Genomic DNA, 24,818 nt, shown 5'->3' on the forward strand with positions numbered 1-24,818 from the left:
ATCCGGATCTTATTTCACGGTGCTTGCCTCTACTCTCCCTGTTTGTCTATAGGCTACATCGTAAACATATCAACTGGTTTAGAAGTAGTGCAATGCACAGAGCCAGCCCTATATCTTGGTACACCCAGACATTTCCCTGTGGTTGCCAGAGATATATTGCAGCAAAGTTGTGCCTTCTAAGTAAATCATTTTATCATAACTTGACTGATTTATTTCCAGTGTCTTTCTCAGAGAGCATGTAAAGTAATCACCAAATTGAGGGCTGCTAGTGAGACACATATAAGTATTTTAAAACTACTGCTTTATATACTACTCTGCCATCCATTAACTTACAAAGGAAAATACAAGCAAAACATCTTATTTACTCACAGCCTGATTCATCAAGCTGAAATCGGCTCGCAAAGGGTCAGATTCTGAGAATCTGGCCCTTTGCGAGCGCTATTTTTGCATTTGGGATTCATCATCCCAAATGCAAAAATCGGTAATTGCTAATTCGCTAAATTGCGAGGAATTACATTTAAGGAATCTCTATTTGAGATTCCTTAAATGCAATTCATCAACCATTTTTAAATTGCTAATTCGCAATTTCGGGCCGCTATTTACCGAGAGGTCAGACCTCTCGGTAAATAGCAAAAACTTAGAAAAATGCTTTTAAAAGCATTTTTCTAAGTTGCATGTTGCGCACACACATGTCCTTTGGACATGTGTGTGTGCAACACCTGTGTGAAATTTCATTTGAGGGGTGCTACAGGGTGTCCTGTGGACACCCCTGGCACCCTTCAAATCGCAATCTTATTTGCGATTAGCTAATTGCTAATCGCAAATAAGGAATACTCCCCATTCATTCCTATGGGCCTTTTGGCCCATAGGAATGCATGGGGAGTTATTCCTTATTTGCGATTAGCAATTAGCTAATCGCAAATAAGGAATTGTAAGGAATCGCATTTTTATTGCATATTCCTACATGAATCCCGTTTTGCGAGTCCTTAATAGCGATTCGCTATGAATCGCTATTAGGGCCTCACAAAACGGGAGCATGATGAATCAGGCGGATAGTGTCAGGGAAAAGTGTACCTTTTAAATGTAATAAATACGGTAACTTTAAAAAATAACTTTGAGTGAGTTCAACGCTGCTTCTAAGACTGAAAGAGATACATGTGACATACAAGATGTGAAAATGGCATTGGATTCGTGTGTGTGTGTGCGCACACTCCAGCATGTGCCCAGGTGTTTGCATGCTTTTTAGGAAGAGGGCGCTGTTAAGGGGTTAATATGTAGTTTTTTCCTAATGCACTAAAAACTCCAGGCCCACCTTGGCAACGCAATATCTTAAAACTGTAGTTTTAAAGCAACCAACCTTTAATCTGCTCAAAGAAACCTTTGCCTCTGCTGCAGCCTTCACCGAAAAGGGTAAAATGGCAATTGTAAACCTCATGACGTTAAAAATGGCGATCACAGTAAATGCCTGCAATAAAAAAAAGCATGCACTATTAATTGAGATACAAAAGTCACACACAAGCCTTACCAGACACATGTTCTACACTCTCTCTAGCTGGCATTATCAATAAATAAGCAACACACTTAATTAATGCACACCTTTGCACTTACAGGTAAAATCACAGGGAACATTTTGTGAAGCTTGTATGTCTTTAAAAATATGACATTTACACAAATAGCTCAGTGAGCACACTTCTTGATCCAAGCCAAGATGGCTGACTGGGAGGGAGCTACTTTGGAGGGCTCCCAAGCAAGGGATAACTATCGGCGTACATCCCTGTGAAGCTCAGCTCATCGATCCCTCTCCCAGTTTGTATCAGTATATTGCACCTAAGAAGATTGAAGAAGAAGCCGGGGCCGGACTGGGAACCTAAACTGGCCCTGGCGAGCTGCTTTGTTACAGGGGGCCTATATTGCCGACCCCCGGTACCAAAAACGGCCCCCAGGGGCCCAAACAGGCCCCCACCCTGGCAGACCAGTGGGGAAACCCCTGGTGCCCACTACGCCCAGTCCGGCCCTGGTAGAAGCTAGAGGGTCCAATCTTCTGGCCTCACTCACTGGCCCCATGACAGTGGATCCCAGTGCCGACTTTTGGGCAGTGCGAGTGCTGCCAACGCACCGGGTGCCAAGGTCAGGGGGGGCGCCATTCGTGTCTGAAATCGGCACCAGTCACATCCTCCAAAAGCCTGCACTGTTGTCTCGCTTTCTTTTCTACGATGTTAATCTTCATAGAAATGGAAGAGAGAAACCCGTGTTTAACAAATCAGAGGCACGCTTTGCCCGCCCATGCTTTGCTTTAAGGGGTTTTTCTTAGCTGTACGTCTCGGCCCTGGAATGTACTCGGCATTTTGAAACACCATTACTCTCTGGCTCGCGCTCTCCGGCACAACATGAGGGCACATCAATCGGTCAGCACACTGGGGGACCTCACTGCTGCTTGAAGACACACAAGGCTTTCTTGATGTGTGTAGTGTGTACCACGGTGTAACACTTACAGAGAGCTGCCCGTCGCTGCATTACAGACATGGTCACTAGGAGTCTGAGACAGAAAAAAAGAAAAGGTTTCATCTGAAGGGATTTTTCATTTAATTGATCTCTTGGCACAGAGTGCCCAGCTCTGCTCTCTGCAGCATATGAAAGGTCAGTAGGTCAACTTTTTTTCTTAGGCATCCTATTAAATTAAAAATTTAAATGCCACCCGGGTGACCTTGCCACTGGAATGCACCAGGCTCATAAAATGCTTAGGAGGTTTTTGGAAGAAATTAAATGCATTTAATTTTAGGAAGAAATGAGGCAAAGGCAAGTCAGACAATCATGTTTTGTGACTGTCAACTGAAGTTCCAATTCTGCTACATTTCAGAGAGATGGAGGAAAGGAGACCTTGGGACAGTAAAGAGAGTGGACAGAAAGAAAAGTATGGAAAGGAGAGAAAGGCAAAGGGGGGAGGGGAAGAGAAGAGGGACAAAGGAAAGAGAAGAGGAGGTGGTGAAAGGAAAAAGGCTGAGGCAGGAAAAAGAAAGGAGAGAGAAAATGGACGTGTGACCCTAAAAGACCAGATGTAAAAAATTATTAATGGGAAGAAGATGAAAAAGATAAAAGGGAGAGAGGGAGAGAGGCTTGATGGAAACCAGTGTTTCATTCCAGTTTTCCATCTATGATACCAGCTCTGCCCTCAACTACCAGTAAAAAATTAGCTGAGGATGGAACCGCCTTCCTTCCACTGTGAAATTATCTTTTATTAATTTTATCACAGTGAAATTATCTTTTATCAAATTCATCATAAATTGCTTTCCTAGAGCTACTGCCTGGCTGAGATTGTTTTCTCTTAAAGGGGCATCCTCTGAAGAGAAAGCAACAGGCCTCTCCTTCACCATTACCAGACACCACCAGTAAGCATTCCGGAATGTTTGCATGGATGTTGATACCTATAGTGACATCATTCACTAGATGGTCTTAGTGGTAGCACACACAGTATGATTCAGACACTCTTGTTGCGCCAATGGGAGTAATGTCTGATATTTATATGTTTACCTCAGCTTTGTTGCTTGATTTTGCTCGTCAGAAAGTGTCACTCGTAGTCGTTGAAATGTCACTCCTAATTACACTGAATTATGAAAATGTCACTCATAGGAATCTGAAACCTTGGCAGCTATGATGATAATGTGCAAGTTTCTATTTGAAAAATGTGATCAGACCTTGCCTGTTGATTTCTTGTGTCTTCTGTGTTCTCTCATGTATGTGGAACTTCAAATTGTGTTTTATGAACACTCCATCAAAATAGCTATATATACCAAGCATTGATAAACCATCAGGATTTACTTTAAAAGTGCATGCACAAAGGGGCACAAATCGTTGCAAAACGGTATGGTACACAGACCCAGGAAAACACACCCACAAAGGCCATTTTCTCCCAAGTCCAATAGATGGTTATGCACACAAATCACCAAACATACAGTTACTAAAAAGTGAAAATAGACCAACATTTATATATAAACTTGTGCAACAGGTTGCATAGGAGAGTGTGCGTCAGTGGCACAAAGTAAGCTCCACAACAGAAAGCAGAGCGTGATGTTTATTAGTGAAGACAGGGTGAAGCGCAGCAGTAGAACACTCGGATTTGCATCATAATGATGTACCTGTGGGGAGGAGAAATGGGTAATAGGCATACAAGTATCACTAGTGACACAACTTAGGAGAGGACTAGGGGCCAGATGCATCAAGCATCCATTTTGCGATTCCTTATTAGCGAAAAATAAGGAATCGCTAATAAGGAATAGCAAAATGGAATGCATCAAGCAATCACTATAAAAATAGCGATTCCTTAGAATTCCTTAATTGCGACTCGCAAATTGCGAGTCGCAATTAATGAATACCTCCCCATTAATTCCTATGGGCCTAGAGGCCCATAGGAATGAATGGGAAGACAATCTCAATTTGCGAATCGCAATTAGCGATTCGCAAATTGAGATTGCGAGTTCAAGGGTGCAGGGGTGTCCAAAGGACACCCTGTTACACCCCTGAATGTGATCTGTGCACATATGTTGCGAACACACATGCCCTTAGGGCATGTGTGTGCGCAACATGAAACTTTGAAAAATGCACAAAAGTGCATTTTTCTAACTTGTTGCAAATTACCATGAAGTTGTACTTCGTGGTAATTTGCGTGCCCTATTCTGAGAATCTGGCCCTTTTGCGAGCGCATTTCGCTTGATGCATCTGGCCCAAGGTGCTCAGCCTCACCAGAAGACTTGTTGATGTGCCTTATGAAAGCACTGAGTGCTGCACATCAAAGGAGCACCAAGTGCTGTGTATGAGGTTAGTGCTAGGTGTTGTGCGTCTCAGGAGCACAGGGAGGTTTACAGTTCTGGGCACATAAATATGTGCACCTTCTTGGTACACAGTAATAGGCAGAAAGTGGCAAAGGTTGATGTAGAAGCTGGACAAGTTGATTTGAAATGGGGCAAGCATCAATGTGTTATAAGTAGGAGCAGTGTACCATGCATTTTTCTCTGTGCAACTCGCAGCATTAGTTCCAATAGCTCAGTTTTTCCACTTTAACACCTGCCTTAGCATTTTGTTAGGGAAGCTGAACGCAGAGGTGTAGATTCTATTGGTGCAGCAGGTGCGTGGCGCCAGGGGCCTGAGGGGCCCATTGAAACCTAAATTTTGCTGTATTATGGTATTCAAACGCCAGCCAGCAAGCCACTTTCTTTTTTGCACAAGTGTCTTTGACACACAGGTTACATTACTGATTGAATGTGGATTTGAATAAGTACATTTTTGGATACCTGGATTAGAAAGCACAAGAAGTGGGTTCCAGCAAGTATAAAAACTGCACACACTATGGCTGTATTCGTGTGGTGCACACATAATGTATACCCCTACGGGGACATTGTTTTAATGCAAACGTAATGTAGATTAATGTTAAATCATATTGCCAGTCGTGTTCTACATTTGAATTTGTTGAATGAAGTAGTAATCTGGCCTCAATAAGATACGCTTATGGACTGATGAGAGGAACTGCTGTATGTAAATTAAAGTCCATGACCGCAGGATTGTTTTGTGAATTGAAAGCAGATAAACACAGAGAGAACACCAAGTTCAAGTTCAAGTTCAGTCATTTGTATAGCGCACTACTCACCCAGAGGGTCTCAAGGCGCTTGGGGGAGGGTGGGTGCATTACTTATCGAATAGCCAGGTTTTTAGCTGTTTCCTGACGGAGAGGTGGTTCTGAGTAAGGCGGAGGTGAGTGGGGAGAGAATTCCAGGTCCTGGCCGCTAAGTAGGAGAAAGATCTTCCTCCCATGGTGGATCTATTGATGCGCGGAATAGCGGCGAGGGCTTGATTGGATGACCGTAGTTGGCGGGTGGGTGTGTAGAAGGACAGTCGTTTGTTGAGGCATTCGGGTCCTAGGTCGTAGAGGGCTTTGTGTGCGTGGGTGAGGAGACGGAACGTTATTCTCTTGTTGATGGGAAGCCAGTGGAGATCTTTCAGGTGACCGGAAATGTGATCTTGACGGGGGATGTCCAGTATGAGTCTGGCTGAGGCGTTTTGGATGCGTTGGAGTTTTTTCTGTAGTTTGGCTGTGGTTCCGGCGTAAGGGGTGTTTCCATAATCTAGTCGGCTAGTGACTAGTGCGTGGGTGACTGTCTTTCTTGTTTCAGTAGGGATCCAGCGGAATATTTTTTTGAGCATGCGTAGGATGTTGAAGCATGATGATGAAACGGCGTTGACTTGTCTGGTCATCGAGAGGGAGGAGTCTAGGATGAAGCCCAGGTTCCGTGCGTGATCTGTAGGTATGGGTGCTGTGCCCAGAGCCGGTGGCCACCATGAATCGTCCCAAGCAGAGGGGGAGGATCCTAAGATGAGGACTTCCGTTTTGTCCGAGTTTAGTTTTAAACGGCTGTTCTTCATCCATTCGGCTACTTCTTTCATTCCTTCGTGTAGATTGGTTTTGGCGGTGTTGGGGTCTTTGGTGAGGGAGAGGATTAGCTGGGTGTCGTCAGCGTAGGAGATGATGTTGAGGTTGTGTTGACGCGCGATGGTTGCGAGGGGACTCATGTACACATTGAAGAGGGTGGGACTGAGTGATGATCCTTGTGGTACGCCGCAGATGACTTTGGTGGCCTCTGATTTGAATGGGGGGAGGCGGACTCTCTGGGTTCTTCCGGCGAGGAACGAGATGATCCAGTCCAACGCTTTTTCTTGTATTCCGACGTTGCTGAGGCGTTGTATGAGGGTGTTATGACAGACTGTGTCGAAGGCGGCGGAGAGGTCAAGTAGGATGAGGGCAACTGTTTTTCCGTTGTCCAGTAGCGTTCGGATGTCGTCTGTAGCAGCGATGAGGGCGGTTTCGGTGCTGTGTTTTGCTCGAAAGCCAGACTGTGAGGGGTCGAGTGAGTTGTTGGATTCAAGGAAGGCGGCGAGCTGAATATTGACGGCTTTCTCAATGACTTTGGCCGGGAAGGGGAGGAGTGAGATGGGGCGGTAGTTTTTAAGTTCAGAGGGGTCCGCTGTGGGTTTCTTCAGGAGGGCGCTGAGTTCGGCATGTTTCCAGCTATCTGGGAAGGTAGCGGAGTTGAAGGAACAGTTGATGACATCGCGGAGATGGGGTGCTATGATGGAGTCTGCCTTGTTGAAGATGTGGTGGGGGCATGGGTCAATGGGTGAACCTGAGTGGATGGAGTTCATCAGACGGATGGTGTCTTCCGTAGTGATTGGGTTCCAGGCGCAAAGGTTGTGAGAGTGCTGCTTTGGTTCGGAGGTGGGTGGAGTGGGCTGTTCTTTGGGTAGATTTTTGAAGCTGTTATGAATGTCGCCGATTTTGTTGTGGAAGAAAGAGGATAGAGAGTCGCAGAGGTCTTGGGAGGGAGTGATGTCGTTGGTACCGGCGGTGTGTGGTAAATAAATATTTACCGTCGGAATTTCAATGCAGTAAAGTTCAATAAAATAACTCAATCAGAAATAAGAGGCAAAATCCGTGATATCTGAGTTTATAAGGGTTTTATTCCATAAAATGGAATGGTTCGAACCAGGGTATCGTGTTCCTTTCACCATCAAGGATCAGGAAGGGATAGAGCAATACTTTATTGACAGAATACAATATTTATAGTCAATGCATATAATGGTGATGGATACAGAAGGCGTAACAGCTGAGAGAAACGAGATAAGAACACATGTGCGTAACAGAAAGGCGTGCACGAGGGCGTACACAGAGGTGTGTGCTAGAAACGTCACATGAAAGTGTCACAAGTGGGTGGATACATAGTGGAATCTTGCAGTGTCAGCAGAAGTCTGTAGCAAGGATGCGCGCGCAGCAGCATGACGTGTGACTGACGTGAGGCTGGAGGGTGCAGGGGACTTGACATTTAACACTAAAGGAAAGAGACAGAAGTCTGGCATGTCAGATCGACTCGTTCCTAAATCATATCTGATATCTTGTGTTTTGGGGAACTATACTATCTAGAAGGAAAAGTCTCTTGGGCAGAGGCTACTCTATACTGACTATTAATGCGTGCATATGTGACTACGTGTCTGCGGGTAATGCGAGGGGCCATGGGCCTACCATGGTAACAGGAGCAATGAATTACTTGCATGGAGACAGAGAGGCCGGGCCCTTTGCTCTGCAGCCGGGGAAATGTTTATCTATTCTGCTAGACTGGAATGTGTTTTCGAGGAGCTGAACTCGGCTATACTGATAACTTGAAGGCAAAATACTGTCTTTGGCAGGCAAACAGGCCGAGCCGGGCACCGCTCGCCACGCAGGGAGTAGGACAGAGGTCAGGGAAGTATCCCACGTTGCAGCTTTCAGGAGGTAGAGAACAGAAAGGGCTCGATGGCAGAAATCAGGGCCTAGCCCTGCAGGGCTAGGAAAACGTGGAAGTGCACCATGAAAAGACGTTGGCAAGGCATACTTAGGAACTGAATTATCGATCCATTCATGGTGGATCTGAAAGAGGACATATTAACGTTGAACGCAAATGTATTTGCGTCTTCATAGCAGGTCGAGGAGGGAAGTTACATGCACTTTAAGCTCGTACATGGAGACGGTGGGGTTCACGTTAGGGGACACAATTGACCATAAAAATTCATATTACCTCATTCCCTCCTTGTCCCCTACGGACCCTTCATGATATATCAATCTTCATTAGTCCATCTATTTGTTCATATAACATCATTTGCTCTTCCTTTTTCAGGCGGGATTTAGAACGTGAACTTGGATGAGGAAAACATGATGTGGCGCACAAGCCGCAAATCGCTGGCCCACATTGCATACATAAGCAACAACTGAATACTATGAGAAGGGCTATTCCGAGGAAGGATAGGACTTTCCAACCCCAGGCTGATAACACGCTCCAGAACCAACCGGACCAAGTCCAGGTGCCTGGATTCTGGTGTATCTGACTTGCAATCTTATGGAGACGCGTTATGGCTTTATATACTGACGGTGCGTTTTCTGGAATGAAAACACAGCAACTCGATCCGATGACTCTACAGGCTCCGCCCCTATCGGCCAGGATGACGTCAAGAACAAGACGATTTTGAAGGACAACAAGTCTCATAGCAGACTGTTCCTATGTTAAGTTGCCTAGGGCGGAAGTAGTTTCATTTACCACTGCTTCAAGGGTTCTGGTCAAATGACGTATTGATTTGCTATTGAAGATAGCTCCTAAATAGGGAAAGAAACCTTTATTGAAATCTGTATATTGTTCCCATGCCGTTTCAGTATAGTCGACAATCGGGAGTTCTCTCTTAGGTCTATTAAGTACTAGTCGGGAGTTCTTATGATAGTCAGATGGAGCTAGAAAAACAGGTGGCAGAAGGAATGCAATGTAACATGTCCCATCCCAATCTAGTGGCAAACGTATATAGGCTGTATGACCACAAATGAAATAGGAATGGCGGGTAGCTTTGAATGTAGACTTGCCTTTATCACTGAAATCGATCACAGTAGTACATTTACTATGACCTAGGGGTACCGAACCATTCTTTCTGACACATAATTCGCCTTTGACTGGTAACACTGACATAGAGGGTAAGTCTGGTCCTGTATCGGACTGGACATTCAGAATCATGAGGTTAAGTGTATAATTACCTAATCCATATACTTCACTTTCTAGATCGGTCCCTGTCCTTTGTGGAAGACCCTCCTTGTTAGGATAACATGCTTTATGCAAAACTGTGTTCAGATTTCCCCATACCCAACTGCCTTTGTAGACTATAGAATCAGAGTCTAAAGAATTTATTAAACTAAACCAGGCACCACAGGAACCATTATGTGTGAACGGATACGGGAAGAGGGGCAGGACTCCCTTGTATTTCTGATAGGGAGGAAGTCGGCCACATATCCAACAATTGGTAGCATTGCTGGTCTGATGTGAATGATGTAACATACTGATAAAAGTATTGTTGCGCAGCGCAAGCCGGTAGGATAACTCGTGTGGGGGTAGTTCGCTGAAAGTATGCTCGACAGTGCTATTTGGAAAGGAATGTGCATGTATGGAAATAGGAAAATACATGTGTAGCAGTAAACTTGCAGCAATAATCGTAAGACTCAGAAAAAACATAATCAATAATGTCACGATACAGTGACTACGAAGAGATTTACAATATTCTCGTTTCTTGAGCTGTTTCTGTCTATCTCTCTCTCTATTGGGGTCTAACTTGTACATGTCAGGAACCTGTCTAACCTCTTCACCTAGGGGAGGACTTAAACAATTAAACTGTCTGACTTGCTAGACCTCAACTTTAGACGGTACTCCTGCTGAGGAGCTTTCTCTACCAGTGGGAGTTTAGTATCAGTTTCTAGGATGGGGCCGGGCTGGGAGTCAGATTCTGGCGGCAGTCCATGATACTTTTTTATATGACTCGAGTGGAGCCAGCCCTTGCGGCCCTCCACCTTCACTGCTGTCCTTGTAGTTAATAAAACAAGCTTCGGCTCCTGCCAGCGGGGCTCCAGCGGACTCCTCCTGTCGAAGTTCCTTACAAAGACGTGGTCCCCCGGAACAATCTCGTGTGGCTTCACCTCAGTGTTGTCGGGAAAGGCTGCAGCCACCTGTGAACGACAAGATTGTAGTGCAGACATCAAGGAGGCAAGGTAATCTGTCAGCATATTACAGTCAACATCTGTGATCTTACGAGGCAGAGGCGTCCCCCACATATTCGGTGGCCTACCAAAGACCACCTCGTACGGGGATAGCCCTGTTCTAGAGTGTGCAACCATTCTCATGTAAAACAATGCAACTGGCAAGGCGACTATCCAGTCTACCCCTTTCTCGGCACAAATCTTAGCAAGACGTGTTTTCAGTGTCTGATTGTGGCGTTCCACGAGACCTGCTGCCTCGGGATGTCGGACGCAGTGGAACTTCCACTGATATCCTAGCAGGAGTGATACCTGCTTCATTAGCTCGGACGAAAATGGCTGGCCATTATCTGAATACACGACACGAGGCAAACCGTACCGTGGGAAGAATTCACGAACCAACTGTTTGGCAGTGGTCGGAGCAGTGTAATCTGGGACTGGATATGCTTCTGTCCAACGGGAAAGTGCACATACAACTACGAGGACATATTTGAATCCTCGACATCGTTCCATCTGGATATAATCCATCTGGAGGACTTCAAAAGGGTGATCGGGAGGATTGAATCCACCTTGCTCTACAGGAATGCCTTTACCTGGGTTGAACTGACAACAGATCATGCAAGTACGCACTTTCTGTTTTGCTGCTGCTCGTAAATGTTTATTGTACCAGAGATTCTGTAAACTGTCTAACATGGCTTTTTCTCCTAAGTGTGCTGGACTGTGTGCGGTGTTAATCATAACTTGAACCATAGAGTCGGGGAGAAACCATGTGGCTTTTCCCTTCGTCATCCATCCCTGATCTGTCTGGATCCCTCCTAGTTCAGTCCATTTCTTTATTTCGTCTGGAGTAGCATGTGTCTGTATGTCAATTACATCTAGTGCGGGATCCTTAACTGTCATGCAATGTGTCGGTGTCGGAACTATTGTCTTTGTCATATCAGTTGCATGTGTATGAGTCAGAGCTGTGTGTTTCGCGGTTCGATCGGCCAGGTCGTTACCCTGGGAAATAGTATCTGTAACTTTAGTATGTGCCTTGCACTTCATGATAGCTATGGCTGATGGCAAATGTATTGCTTCCAATAATTCTTGAATAAGGGGGCCATGCTGAATTTTGGCTCCGTGAGAGGTCAAGAAACCTCTTTCCTGCCAGAGTACACCGAAGTCGTGTACGACTCCAAATGCATAACGTGAATCTGTGTATATGTTAACGTTCCTGTTCTTGGCTACTATACAGGCTCGGGTCAGAGCAATAAGCTCTGCAGCTTGAGCAGACAGTGTATCAATACGGTGTGTTTCTTTGACTTCAGTTTCAGTGGTCACTGCATATGCGGCCACTAATTCTCCTGTGCTTGTTCTCATACATGAACCATCTACGTAAAGTGTCAGGTCTGGGTTAGTCAGTGCAACATCTGTCAAGTCTCGTCGGGGCTTTGTTACTGCATTAATGATCTCTATACAGTCATGTGGAGCTGGATCTGTAATGTTCGAAGGTAACAATGTGGCAGGATTGAGTATATTACAGCGTCTGATTTCTATGTGTGGCTGGAACAATGTCAATTCATAACCTGTCAGTCGTGCTATAGTCAAGTGTTGAGTCTGTGTTCTGTTTAAAAGGACTTCCACAGAGTGTGGAACTTGTACTGTCAGGGGATGTCCTAATACTATGGAATCACTTTGTCGGATTGCTAAGGCTGTCGCTGCAACTGATTTTAAGCACGCAGGCAGGGCCTGGGCTACTGGGTCTAATGTACTCGAAAAATAAGCACACAGCTTATGTAAACCTGCTTGGTCTTGTGTGAGGACAGATAATGCTGTGCCATCACGTTCTGTAACAAAAAGTGTAAAAGGTTTGCTGTAACATGGTGTTGCTAAGACTGGTGCTTGACATAATGCTTTCTTTAATTCATCAAAAGCCTGTGTGTGTTCCTGAGTCCAAGGGAGGACAGTCGAAGTCGCTGCCTCCTGTGTTGTCAACTGTATAAGTGGCTTGGCTAAAAATGCGTACTGGGGAATCCATTGTCTGCAGTAAGAGGTGAGGCCAATGAAGGCCCGCACTTCCTTTTGTGTCCTGGGTTGCGGTAAGTGTGCAATTAACTGAATGCGGTCAGGTGTTAACTGTCTCCCCCTCTTGGACAGCAAGTGCCCAAGGTACACCACTTGCTGAACACAGAATTGTAACTTTGAGGGGGACACCTTGTGTCCCTTGTCAGCCAAAAAATGCAAAACCGTCAGTGATGCATGTTCACATTCAGGTTCGCTACGGGCGGTGATCAACAGATCATCGACGTACTGGAGTAGGGCAGTGTTAACTGGCATGTGAATACTGTCAAGTTGTCTTTTCAATGCTTGGCTGTAGATACTGGGGCTTTCTGTGAATCCTTGAGGTGCGCGTGCAAATTTGAAGCTACGGCCATTTAAACAGAATCCGAAAAGATATTGGCTTTCCGGATCAATGGGGACACTGAAGAAGGCATTCTTGAGATCAATTACAGTAAAGAACGTCGCCTCTGAATCAATAGCAGTCAATAATGATGAGATGTCGGGGACCACAGGATACTGTGGTACAATACATTTATTTAATTCTCGTAAATCGATCACCAACCGATAAACTGGTGGCGCATTCGGGTCAGTACGTTTAAGAATCGGAATGATAGGGGAATTACATAGATTGGAGTCGGTCTCTACAACCACTCCCTGTGCAATGAGCTCTTCAATGATTTCCAGTAAAGCCACTACAGCATCGGGTGGTAGCTTGTATTGTCGGATTCGGGGCAGTACAACTCCTGGCTTGAGTGTAACTCGGTATGGTGTAATGTGCATACAACCTACATCAGTTGGGCCTTTCGCCCACAAATGTTCTGGTACATTTTTCAATCTGACATCAAAATCTCGTAATACATAGTGACCTTTAAAGTCACGCAAAAACAGTCTAACTCCTTCCGGAGAACAACATATTACAGCTCCTAGAGCTTTCAGTGTTTTGATACCTAACAAGTTTTCTGGACATGACTTCGTGAGCAATAAGTCTGTAGTACGTGATAATGGACCAACTGCTAGGGGAACAGGTTTCGATACTTCATTAACAATAGGCTGTCCTGAAAATCCAAGGGAAACATTCTGTGAGCCTGAGAGGGGTGCCCCTGGAACCTCGTCGTGACTTATTGTTGTTCGACTTGCCCCTGTGTCAATCAAAAACTTTCTATCTTTTCCTAATACTTGACTATGTACATAAGGACCCTCTTGATCCACAGGAACTTCAATGAGAGGCAAGCCAACCTCCCTCTCTAGGCTGTTTCATGAGTATCGCTGATAATCGGGGTAATCAGATTGTGCATACTGGTACATCTGCTGTGAAACTTGCTGTGTCGCGGCAATGGCCTGCGGATGTGGTACCGCTACTGTCTGTCCTGTCTGTTGTGTAGCAGGCAGTGGCTGTACGTTCTGTGGAATATGTTGCTGAACTTGGTGTTGGACCTGGTCCTGTCTAGGCTGACGTGGTCTTTCTTTAGTTTTTCCTGTTGCTATATTGTACTTCAGAACCGTACATTCATTCACATAGTGACCTGGCTGTTTACAATAGTTGCATGTCCCTTTAACGGGAGCCGCCGTATTATTTGACTGTGTCATACCCTTTTTCTGACCGTCAGCTGGAACTGACTGAGCAACTAACATTTTCATTTTCGTGTCTTTCATACGTCTTTGTTTGTGGTCTTGTTCTTCCCTAATTCTATTCTGGTGGTACTGTAACATTTGTAACATTTGGGACGGCGTATTTGCTTGCCATGTACTTTCTACTTTCAAAACACGGTTCTTAACTTGGGGCAGGGAATTCTCGACTAGTTTTGATACAAAGAGGTGTGGGTATGACTCGCTACTTGTTTTCAGGCCACTGTTAATAATAAAACCTGTACTAATAAACCTGGTAATGCTTTAGCTTTATCCCCAAGGCCTAAACCTGCGGTACGTCCAGTTTCTTCAACTTCTAATGCAGCCCAATCAATCTTGGTGTCTCCCACCTCCCATTCTTTCTCCTTTAGTTTCTCGTAAATTCCAGCAGGCAACAGTACTTTTAACATTTTCATAATATCTGTATACGTGTAATCGCCCATGAGTAACATATCTTTAATCTCTCGGTGAAAACCTGCAGGGTCTTTATCATGACTGGGCACTATTTTCTTAATTTCCAATAATTCCATTTTAGTGATGGGTGTATATACGAATACACGTTCTAGTGTGTTATCGTCTTTTCTGACCGGATGTACTTCCCGTAAGGGATTCTGTCTGTCAAAGTAAAACATTTTTCTTTCTGAGGGTGGTGGAGCTGACATAAACTGAGGTTTCAGGAAAGCACTATACTTGTGCCTATGTTCTAGAATCTCTTTAATTAAATCAGTACCTAGGCCTCTCCATCTATTAGAGAGCAGTTCTACTAATATATCCGGTAAGGGACCTGGATCAGAATGTTGGCCTTTAAACAACGTAATGAGATGCTGAATCATGTATATACCAGCTAATTTTTGTTCATCAGGGGAAAAGGTTCAAAAACGTCTGGGCTACTACATCGTCATTATATGTACTGGAATTGTTGGCCCATTGTACTGCGGACCAGGCTAGTTCTTGTTCATCCATGGAATTGAGTACATGGTACCCCATTCGATTTTGAAGTATTTTATTGGTAGCCTGAAACATATGTTCAGGAGTACTCGGATTTGACATAGGAGAGAGAAAAAGTCTTTTGCTTTCTGGACGTATTGTTTTCTTAAGGTATTTTCCCTTACCTACATATGCTATCATCTCTTTGTCTGACTGTTGCGAGGTTTCTGCTAGATCCTCTGTTTCCTCCTCCTCTTGCGAGGAAGGTGGATCGTCTAACTCAAGATCCTCGTCAGGTGCTCGCTGGGCATGTATTTCTATTATTTCTTTACGGATCTTTTTAACCATAATATGTATACTGTTCTCCTTATCATGTTTACCCTCCGACATATTCTGACTCCATTTAATCAGTCTTTTCATCTCACTTTGCGGAAAGCCTGCCTGATCTTGTTCTCTTATTAAACAATTAACCAAAAATCGCATTAGTAAACCTTTAGTCTCAACTTTCTGACGTGACATGGCTTCAGCAACAGACTCCGGTCCTTCTCCTGTTCTAATAAAATAATACAATTTGTCTAGATGTTCTGGCATTTCTGGTAGTAGCATCAAATAATCTGTAACGCGTCTCAAACGTATGGACGCTAACAACATGGGTCCTGACGTACCAGGCACTGAGTCATATCTGCAGTCTGTAAGTTCTCTTCTAAGTTGTTCGGTCGAAACGCCTTTCGGTGTCCGAGCCTTTGCTAAATCTCTCATTGTAACTCGGTGTATCTGTGGGGGGGTTTGATAACCTCCTGTAGCACCTCCTGAACCGGAGGCTTGAGCATAACCTGGCTGTAGGGTCGGTGCCTGCTGTAGCTGAGTTGGGTCCTGGACCACGCCAGTCCCAAAAGGATTTAATGGATGCAGTTGTTGGATACCAGGGGGGACAACGGGAACGGGTGCGGGTAGCGGACCTGGAAGGATCTGCTGTGGCGGACCTGGGGGCGGATGATCATGGGGTAAGGGGCCGTCAGCAGGTGCAGGTGGTACGGGTACATGGGCAGGTGCAGTAGTATATGTAGGAGCTACATCGTCTAAATAGGAAGAAAGGAAAATGTCTGCTGCGGTCTGGTGACGTAATTTAGTCGGAACCAATGGCGCGGGCAGATCTTTTGGTATTTCCGGGGTGGCCTTAGGTAAACCCTCGGCCAATAGAGGATACATACCATTCACAAGGGTGTTTCGTTGTCGGTCTACTTGCTCTGCTTTAACTCGTATTCCTTCTTCAACTAGAACGTTTTCTCGGGCTTTATCTGAATCTTCTCTATGTTTCTCTGCTTTTCTGAGTTCTTTCTCTGTACGTCTATGCGATTCTTTACGCCATAATTCTATGGCGTCTTTCTGAGATTGTCTGGCCTTCTTTTTCCATAGCGCTTCTTCTACTCTCATGATGCAATCTGCATCCCATGTCCCTGTAACGGGCCATCTATATTTCTCGTCTAGGTTCTTAGTATAATCGGCCCATAAATCTAGATATAATATGGCATCTAAGCCATGCTTATGGTACATAAAATTTCCGGGAGTGTCCCTAGGTGGGACAGGAATCTCTTCCTCTAGTATCCCTTTCCTGGTTCCTATCTGTCTTAATTTGGAAAACAATGGCATCTTGATATTTGGTACTTGATACTTACTCGAACCTGAACACACTTTTGACACAGAAACACGGTAATGTATATCAAACAGTCACTCACACCACGACATTAATCACATAGAAACATTTCGAACACATATTAACTATACTTGAATTCTAAAACGAAAACATAAAATCGGACTCTTGAAGGCTCTAATTACTTGATATACTGCTAAACAGTACAGATACACTGCTAAAACAGTGCAGACCGGGTCTGTGTACCCAAACCCGTCTTGACCGGATACATAGTAATGCACCCGTCTAGATGCGTTCCCAGCAACGGTACTCACCGGGAAGCACGGAACGGAAGGCCTCGGAAAACTCGTCTGGACTTGACCGGACTGGACTCGACTCGACTCGTGACGTCACAGGCACGTCGGAACTGGTGGGCCTCTAAACACCTCGGATCTTGCTCTCTTGGCTGGGCTCTGGTCGGGATCCTCCGCACTCCTTACCGCCTCGTCTGGGTGTCGATCGCAGTCTCAGTCACCTCCGTTGGCCTGAGGGAGATACAGGAAATCCTGCGGGTACGCGTAATTGTCCGTCTCGGCTGTGGCAGGGGGCTAGGCCTGCAACGCACCGCCGGCGCGTAAGGTGGGGGAGGGGTCCCTATTCAGGCGCCAAATTAATGTGGTAAATAAATATTTACCGTCGGAATTTCTATGCAGTAAAGTTCAATAAAATAACTCAATCGGAAATAAGAGGCAAAATCCGTGATATCTGAGTTTATAAGGGTTTTATTCCATAAAATGGAATGGTTCGAACCAGGGTATCATGTTCCTTTCACCATCAAGGATCAGGAAGGGATAGAGCAATACTTTATTGACAGAATACAATATTTATAGTCAATGCATATAATGGTGATGGATACAGAAGGCGTAACAGCTGAGAGAAACGAGATAAGAACACATGTGCGTAACAGAAAGGCGTGCACGAGGGCGTACACAGAGGTGTGTGCTAGAAACGTCACATGAAAGTGTCACAAGTGGGTGGATACATAGTGGAATCTTGCAGTGTCAGCAGAAGTCTGTAGCAAGGATGCGCGCGCAGCAGCATGACGTGTGACTGACGTGAGGCTGGAGGGTGCAGGGGACTTGACATTTAACACTAGAGGAAAGAGACAGAAGTCTGGCATGTCAGATCGACTCGTTCCTAAATCATATCTGATATCTTGTGTTTTGGGGAACTATACTATCTAGAAGGAAAAGTCTCTTGGGCAGAGGCTACTCTATACTGACTATTAATGCGTGCATATGTGACTACGTGTCTGCGGGTAATGCGAGGGGCCATGGGCCTACCATGGTAACAGGAGCAATGAATTACTTGCATGGAGACAGAGAGGCCGGGCCCTTTGCTCTGCAGCCGGGGAAATGTTTATCTATTCTGCTAGACTGGAATGTGTTTTCGAGGAGCTGAACTCGGCTATACTGATAACTTGAAGGCAAAATACTGTCTTTGGCAGGCAAACAGGCCGAGCCGGGCACCGCTCGCCACGCAGGGAGTAGGACAGAGATCAGGGAAGTATCCCACGTTGCAGCTTTCAGGAGGTAGAGAACAGAAAGGGCTCGATGGCAGAAATCAGGGCCTAGCCCTGCAGGGCTAGGAAAACGTGGAAGTGCACCATGAAAAGACGTTGGCAAGGCATACTTAGGAACTGAATTATCGATCCATTCATGGTGGATCTGAAAGAGGACATATTAACGTTGAACGCAAATGTATTTGCGTCTTCATAGCAGGTCGAGGAGGGAAGTTACATGCACTTTAAGCTCGTACATGGAGACGGTGGGGTTCACGTTAGGGGACACAATTGGTGGGGTTGGTGAATTCTTTGACGATGTTGAATAGTTCCTTGCTGTTGTGGGCGTTGTTGTCGAGTCGATCCTTGAATGCTGATTTTTTGGTGGATCGGATCAATTGGTGGTGTTTGCGGGTGGCGTCCTTGAAGGTGGTCAGGTTGGTAGTGGTTGGGTTTTTTCTCTAGGTTTTCTCGAGGGTACGACATAACTTCTTAGATTTCTTAAGGTCGTCGTTGAACCAGGGGGCTTTTCTGCTACCTTGTTTGATCTGGTGGTTTTTCAAGGGTGCTAGTTCATTAGCGCTGTGGATGATCCATTGTGTGAGTTTGGTGGCAGCTTGGTTTGGGTCCGATGATGTGGCAGGGGGGTTTTGGTTGAGCGAGGTGAGGAGTTGGTCGGTGGTGATTTTGTTCCAGTTTCTTCGAGGAATCGGTTGTGGGGGGTTGTGGGTCGGGGTCTTTTTGTAACTGAAGTGAACGCAGCTGTGGTCCGTCCAGTGGAGATCTGTGGTGTGATAGAAGGAGATGTGTTTGCTGGAGGCGAAGATGGGGTCGAGCGTGTGTCCGGCAAGGTGGGTGGGAGTGTTAACTAGTTGTTTCAGTCCGAGATTGTTCAGGTTGTCCAGGAGTGCGGTAGTGTTGCTGTCGTTGTTCTTTTCCAGGTGGAAGTTGAGGTCTCCCAGTAGAATGTAGTTCTCGGAGGTGAGGACATGTGGGCTGATGAAATCAGTGATGTCTTCGTTGAATTGTGTGCGGGATCCTGGTGGTCTGTAGATGAGGGTGCCTCTAAGTGTGGTCCTGGGGTCGGTGTGGATTTGGAAGTGAAGATGTTCGCCAGTATTGAGGTTATCGACGGAGCTGGTCGTGATTCGGATGGTGTTTTTATGGACGATGGCGATGCCTCCTCCTGTTCGGTTAGTGCGGTCTTTTCGGATGATCTTGTAAGCGTCCGGGATGGCTATGGCGATGACGGGCGCTGATGAGGCGTTCATCCAGGTTTCTGTAAGGAAGGCGACGTCTGGTGATGTGGTGTCGAGTAGGTCCCAGAGTTCAGTGGCGTGTCTGTGGACCGAGCGGGTGTTCAGCAGGATGCACTTCAGGTGGTTAGAGTCGGAGCTGTGTTTGGAGTTAGTGGGTTTGGTGAGGGACCTGATGCAGGTGAACTTGCAGGAGTGGCAGGTGAAGGGTCCATGGGTGTGTCCTGGGGTGGCTTCACAGCATTGTGGTGTGCGTCCGGGGTTGAGGGCAAGGAGGGTAGCGGCGTCATACGTTATGCGGGCCGGGTGAGGTGAGCGAGGACCAGGGGGTCTGGCGCTGGGCGCGGTCCAGGCGCGGACGGGCGTAGACGGGCTTACCTTTGGCGCACCTTTGGGGCGCGACCGCTGCGCGTGAACGCTGCGCGAAAATGCATCTGTCATATGCGGATAGTGGAGGGGAGAGGGGCGAGGGAGGATCAGCTGGGAGGCGGGAGCGGGGGCGGAGAGCCGGGCTGGGGGTCACAACAACAACAACAAAATGGCTGCAAGCCAGAAGGCGACCAGGACGAGATTGGGGCACAGGTAGGGCAAATGGCGGTCAAAACACCACTGAAAACGGCACAATCAGGCACAGATCGGCAGGCAGGCACAGGCAGCAATGTGCAATTAATAATTAAACAATGCGCAGACTAGCGGCACCGCGGGACTAATAAATTGAAGGCAGAGGTAGCAATGCACAATTAATCAATAAACAGCAATGCAAAATTAATCAGTAAGCAGTGCGCAGTCTCGAATTCGGTAATGGCAGTGCGAGGGCGAAGCCTCCAGGTCACAGAGCAGAGACGAGTGCAGCAGTAGCAGTGCGAGCAGTGCTACGATACCAGGTCAGGGCTGGGAGCAGCGTGGGGAGCAACCGCCTTCGAGGCTCTCAAGACGGTCACAGCGCTTAGTGCGAGGGAACGGGCTCAATGCTTGTAGTGGGAGGGAGGATCAGCTGGGAGGCGGGAGCGGGGGCGGAGAGCCGGGCTGGGGGTCACAACAACAACAACAAAATGGCTGCAAGCCGGATGGCGACCACGACGAGATTGGGGCACAGGTAGGGCAAATGGCGGTCAAAACACCACTGAAAACGGCACAATCAGGCACAGATCGGCAGGCAGGCACAGGCAGCAATGTGCAATTAATAATTAAACAATGCGCAGATTAGCGGCACCGCAGGACTAATAAATTGAAGGCAGAGGTAGCAATGCACAATTAATCAATAAACAGCAATGCACAATTAATCAGTAAGCAGTGCGCAGTCTCGAATTCGGTAATGGCAGTGCGAGGGCGAAGCCTCCAGGTCACAGAGCAGAGACGAGTGCAGCAGTAGCAGTGCGAGCAGCGCTACGATACCAGGTCAGGGCTGGGAGCAGCGTGGGGAGCAACCGCCTTCGAGGCTCTCAGGACGGTCACCCAGCTATTTAATGGTTTTCTGGACAAACCACTTATTGGTGAGCTAGTTGAATATGGGCCTACAATTACACAGTATCTCCCATATGGATTGAAGTCCCATTGTGCAAGAGTAGTAAGGACTTGAAAGTTGTCTTCTATTGCTATGCAACCAAGGACATTTGGGCTTTATGTTCATTTTTGGTAAGACGTCTGTGAAGCATATGTGGTATTTGTGTAGCACAAACCTGAAAAAAAGTATGCAGGGCACTGTACAGTATCAATGGCAAGCATAAAGGCGACAAATGATAGGAGAGATAGGTGGGCTCTTGGTAGGATTCTTTTAAGATGTGCATCTTGAATGCTTGCCTAAACTGGAGCAGTGTTTGGGGGAAGTCCTAATGGATACAGGGATGATATGTTCCACAGCCAAACTACAGAAAAGACTTCAATGCATCCAGAACGCCTCCGCACGACTCATCCTGGACATCCCCCGTCACAGCCACATCTCCGGACACCTGAGAGACCTGCACTGGCTCCCCGTCAACAAGAGAATCACGTTCTGACTCCTCACCCACGCACACAAGGCCCTCCACGACCTGGGCCCCAGGTACCTCAACAACCGCCTGACCTTCTACACTAACACCCGCCAGTTACGCTCGACCAGCCACGCCCTCGCCGCCGTCCCACACATCCGAAGAGCCACCATGGGAGGAAGATCCTTCTCCTACCTGGCAGCCAAGACGTGGAACTCCCTCCCCATCCACCTCCGTCAGACCCAAGACCACCTCTCCTTCAGGAAGCAACTCAAGACCTGGCTGTTCGAGCAGTAGCATACCCCCCCTCCCCCAAGCGCCTTGAGACCCTCCGGGTGAGTAGCGCGCTATACAAATTTCTTGATTGATTGATTGATTGATTGTCCATGATCGTGTGCGTGGATGGGAAGGTTAGCCACTCTGTTTTTTCTTTCATACACTTCTTAGTCACCAATGTGATGGTGTCCTGGCTGTGGGTAGGCTTTGAGTCACCAGAGATGGTGAGCTTGTCTCCGGATAAGTATGGGTGGTGCTTGTAATGGCTTTGTAAATGATGCAGCTGATTTTGAAGATGATGCAAGCAGTAATGAAAGCTAATGGAGATCCAACACAATGGAGATGATGTGATCATATTTCCACAGGCCCCAGATGAGATGTGCAACAGTAGGATGGCCCTACTGTGTTAAGAAGAATAAAAAGGATGTTACCCAAATTGTTAGTCACGCACAAGCTATGGACCCTTTTAGGACCCCAAAACGTCCACAAATGGCTAGAATCTTTCTTTGAGAAAAGTGGCATCCCTAGTTTGAACCTAAAAGTGTGTTACAAAATGTTTGTGCATACAAGTAATTTGGAAAGCTTGCCACACATTTGCACTGAGTCTATGAAATGCATGTAGTCTGGACCTAAGACTGAAAGGGATACACAGGCCATATGCAAAGCAGGAAGAACTGCAAGATACCCAAAGGCATGTTTTTGCACAGTAATTCTATTTCATTGCAACAAAGGTGTGCCACTTTTAATCTTCCCATGTTCCTAGTATTTTCAATACATTAGTGATAAGTGAATATTGTACTATTATTTCGTTCTCTCTGTTGCAGTTAGTACTTTGAGAGTAGTATGTAAGTGTGACTATGAAGAGGGACAGACTTTGAGTTATCTATTCAATAATTATTATGTACTGTTTGCACACCTTACACATTTTATTATTAAAATATTCTCCCCATTTGCATGATCTCAGTCTGCAGTTCCCTTCTACAACTTAACCGCAAAGTAGATTGGATAATACCAATATGGATGCAATATGTGGTGCAATTATAATGAAGTTCAAGTTCTGAGACCCCCATCTCAATCCTACCAAATGGCAATTAGCACATCAAACTGATGTAGATATTTTGTGCATTTTTCAGGCTCACTTCAGGAACTGTAATTTAGAAGAATGAGCACAAAAAAGCTATCAGGAGCATAAAGTCGGAAGAGGAAAGCGAAAAGCGAAGCACAAAAACAGAAAGCTGCAAAAAGCCTTGAGATCTTACGACTTGGGGGACCATCTAAAAATAAATTTGATAAAGGAGAAGGGTCCTCGTTTGAGTGTAGGGATTCTAGAAATTTAGAATTAGAATCGTCTTTTGCTTCAACTGACAAAGAAGTTGACAACGTGGCAGCTGTGCTAAATGATCAAAATGCTGCTATCAGGTCTGCTGAGCAAAATATCTTGTCATCCTCCGAGTGTCTGGATTCTACAAATTTAGAATTAGAGTCATCTTTGGCTTCAGTTGAAAAAGAAATTGAAGACAACTCAACTGCTCCTCTAAATAGTCAAACTAGTACATTGTCAGCTGAGCACAATACCTCGTCATCCTCCATACATGACACCGCTGATCCAGCACTGTGGCCAGACAAATTGAATTCTACATTTGTGGATAATATTGTAACTTCTGGACCACCTGAAATTGAGGATATAACATTACCTTTAGATAAAAATAAACGTCATTTTCTAAAATCTTTCAGATGAGGAAACTGGACAATGGTGAAATAATAAAGCGCAGATGGCTTGTTTATTCAAAAACTTCAGACTGTGCATATTGTTTTTGCTGCAAACTTTTTTCATCCGAAAAATCACAAACTTCTCTGGGAAGTACAGGTTTTCGTGATTGGAGGCATAGTAGTGTTCGTTTGAAGTAGCAGGAAAAATCACAGGATCATATGACCTCTTATTGTGTTTGGATGGAAACAGAGGTAAGACTTCGGTTAAATATAGGTGTGGATGTGGGATGTATGACGTTACAACGCATACTTTTACCACGCATACCTTTACAACGCGGTTTTTACCACGCATACCTTTACAACGCATAGCGCTTTGGGGTGCTGTATAGTGAATAGTTTAATTTACTATTCCAACTCCAGTCCCCGTGGACACTAGGGAAGGTGTTGGATAGTAAATTAAACTTATTCCCTATCCTAGAGCGCCCCCCAGCGCAATGCGTTGTAATGGTTTGCGTTGTAATGACTGCGTTGTAATGGTAGTGCGTGGTAAAAGTTTCGTTGTAAAGGTTGTATACCGTGGATGTGTCACATCAGCAAATGATAAACCAAGAAACTATTCATTGGAGAGGTGTTCTAGAAAGGCTGATGTAAATAATTTTATTTTTATCGGAGCACAACTTGCCTTCAGGGGATCCTCTGATAAGCCGTTTATGCCAAATAATGGAAATTTCTTGTGATTGGTACAACTTCTTGGAAAGTTTGATGTTGTGACCCAAGAACATTTGAGACGTGTTTGTGCTAAGGAGAAAACCAATCATTATCTTGGAAAAAACACACCAAATGAAATAATCAATTTTTTAGCAAACCAAGTGCTTAAGGTATTCTACTTCGAGCAAAGACAGCGGAATATTTTTCTGTTATATTAGACTGCACACCTGACATAAGCCATTCTGAGAAACGATGACTGACCATAAGGTTTAATGATATCACAAAAAAAGATATATCTGTTAAGGAGCATTTTATTGGTTTTAAAGAGGTAAATGACTCTACAGGTGAAAGACTAACTGAACTGTTATTCAGAGTGCTGAAAGAGCATGACTTGAATTTACAAGATCTACGAGGTCAAGGCTATGATTACGGTGCCAACATAAAAGGTCAAAACAAAGGTGTCCAGGCCAGAATACTCAGAATAAATTCAAGAGCATTTTTCTTCCATGTGGATGTCATTCCCTGTATTTAGTGATAT

The 24,818-nt window shown here is 45.5% G+C and overlaps 1 protein-coding gene across 3 annotated transcripts in view; it reads right to left on the minus strand.

Moving 5' to 3' along the window:
* LOC147677801 (ATP-binding cassette sub-family C member 12-like) overlaps window positions 1-24,818 on the minus strand; it is a 954,180-nt gene that overhangs the window by 532,305 nt on the left and 397,057 nt on the right. For all 3 annotated transcript variants that reach the window (XM_086945451.1, XM_086945452.1, XM_086945453.1), the window contains exon 10: window positions 1,358-1,465. In XM_086945451.1, coding sequence (XP_086801577.1) covers window positions 1,358-1,465 — 108 coding nt within the window. The remainder of the gene's footprint in view (window positions 1-1,357; window positions 1,466-24,818) is intronic.

This window comes from Lissotriton vulgaris, chromosome 12 (assembly GCF_964263255.1).
Source record: "Lissotriton vulgaris chromosome 12, aLisVul1.2, whole genome shotgun sequence".
Classification (NCBI taxonomy): Eukaryota; Metazoa; Chordata; class Amphibia; order Caudata; family Salamandridae; genus Lissotriton; species Lissotriton vulgaris.